Source organism: Acanthisitta chloris, unplaced genomic scaffold, assembly GCF_000695815.1.
Source record: "Acanthisitta chloris isolate BGI_N310 unplaced genomic scaffold, ASM69581v1 scaffold25556, whole genome shotgun sequence".
Lineage (NCBI taxonomy): Eukaryota > Metazoa > Chordata > Aves > Passeriformes > Acanthisittidae > Acanthisitta > Acanthisitta chloris.
Window position 1 is genome coordinate 5,178 of NW_008676842.1, and position 1,595 is coordinate 6,772.

The 1,595-nt window shown below is 60.6% G+C and overlaps 1 protein-coding gene across 1 annotated transcript in view; it reads left to right on the forward strand.

Moving 5' to 3' along the window:
* Positions 1 to 1,595, forward strand: part of LOC103803724 (arf-GAP with Rho-GAP domain, ANK repeat and PH domain-containing protein 1-like) — a gene marked incomplete at both ends in the record, with an annotated part of 10,761 nt that overhangs the window by 5,068 nt on the left and 4,098 nt on the right. Inside the window, 4 exon segments of the mRNA XM_009076297.1 lie at positions 260 to 472; positions 1,203 to 1,308; positions 1,528 to 1,592; position 1,595. The exon segment at position 1,595 is cut by the window's right edge and continues 64 nt beyond it. Coding sequence (XP_009074545.1) covers positions 260 to 472; positions 1,203 to 1,308; positions 1,528 to 1,592; position 1,595 — 385 coding nt within the window.

Consider the following 1,595-nt stretch of genomic DNA (forward strand, 5'->3'; position numbering starts at 1 on the left):
TGTGGCATTTGAGCCACTCTGTCAGTTTGGTAGGCTGAGACCTGATGTGCTCGTGACATGTGTTTCCCTTCTTCCCTGAACATCTGTGCCAGCTCTGTGGGAGGGCTCCATCTGTAGCTGGGCTTTGGCTCCAGTCAGAGGAACACCTGTGGGGTGGGATGCTCTGTGGCACCTCGCAGCGTTTGATGGGGAGCTGGGGGACCAGGAGGAGGGCCTGTCCCCCACAGAGGAGGTCTCATCCTCATGGGCTCCATTACAGGGCTGACATCTGAGGGCATCTACCGCAAGAGCGGGCAGAACTCCAAGACCACCAGCCTGTTGGAGGTGCTGCAGCGGGATGCACGCTGTGTCCGCTTGAAGGAGGGCGAGCACCAGGTGGATGACGTGGCCAACACCCTCAAACGCTTCTTCCGTGACCTTGGGGATGGGCTCTTCACCCGGCGGTGGGGCCCAGACTGGCTGCAGGCCACGGGTGAGCCCTGGGGACTGCTGGGGGGTGGCAGACAGAGGAGAGGGCTCCCTCGTTCTGTGCAGCCCCTTTGTCCCCTCCATGGACTGGAGGCACACATCTGGGCTCCATGTGTTTCCCTGTGCCAGGGTCTTGAGTGGTGGGTGGGGAGTGGAGTGCATCCACACAGCTCCTGCGCAAACCCATGCTCTGGCACAGTTGGGGCTGAGCTAGGGCAGACAGACAGACCCTCCTCGTCTGGATCCAGTCCCTGGACACTGGGGATTGATGCACCCAGTGGAGAAACAGACACAAGCTACGGCCCTGTGGAGCTAGGATTCTCCAGCCCCATGGAGCTCAGATGCTCTGGCCCTGTGAAGCTGGGATGGTCCAGCCCCATGGAGCTCAGATGCTCTGGCCCTGTGAAGCTCCAGCCCCATAGAGCTGAGATGTTCTGGCCCTGTGAAGCTGCAGTGCTCCAGTCCTGGGATGCTCCAGCCCTATGGAACTGGCATACTCCAGCCTCATGATGCTGGGATGCTTCAGCCGTAGGCAGCTGGGATGCTCCAGCCCTGTCATGCTGCAGCCCTACAGATCTGGGATGCTCTGGCCCCATGGATCTGGGATGCTCCGTCCCCATGGTGGCACGGGAGGGTCTGAGGTGGGGTCTGTAGAGGGGATGGTGGGGGCCTGAGTCTTAATCTCCTCTTTGTGCTCCACTGTGTTCATCTTCTCCCTCATGCTCCTCTGTTAGTGCTGGAGGATAAGCAGGCAAAGGTTGGCGAGTACCGGCGACTCCTGGGCATTCTCCCACCGGTGAACAGGGCCACGCTGAAGGCGCTCATCAACCACCTCTTTCGGTATGGCACGGCCGAGCCAAGGCTCCCTGAGTCCCTGTGGGGCATTGCCCCGTCCACTGCAGGGTCCTGGGCGGGCTGTGAGAGAGCCCTCATCCCTTAGTTCACATCCCCAGGAAGGAAAGGAGAGGGATTATGGGTCAAGCTGTGTCCTGGCTTGAGGGGTTGAAGGGAAGATCCTGGGGGCCTCTGGGATGGGAATCTTGATGGAGTTCCCCACAGGGTCCAGTGCTTCTCTGGGGAGAACCAGATGAACACGCACAACCTGGCCATCGTCTTCGGGCCCACGC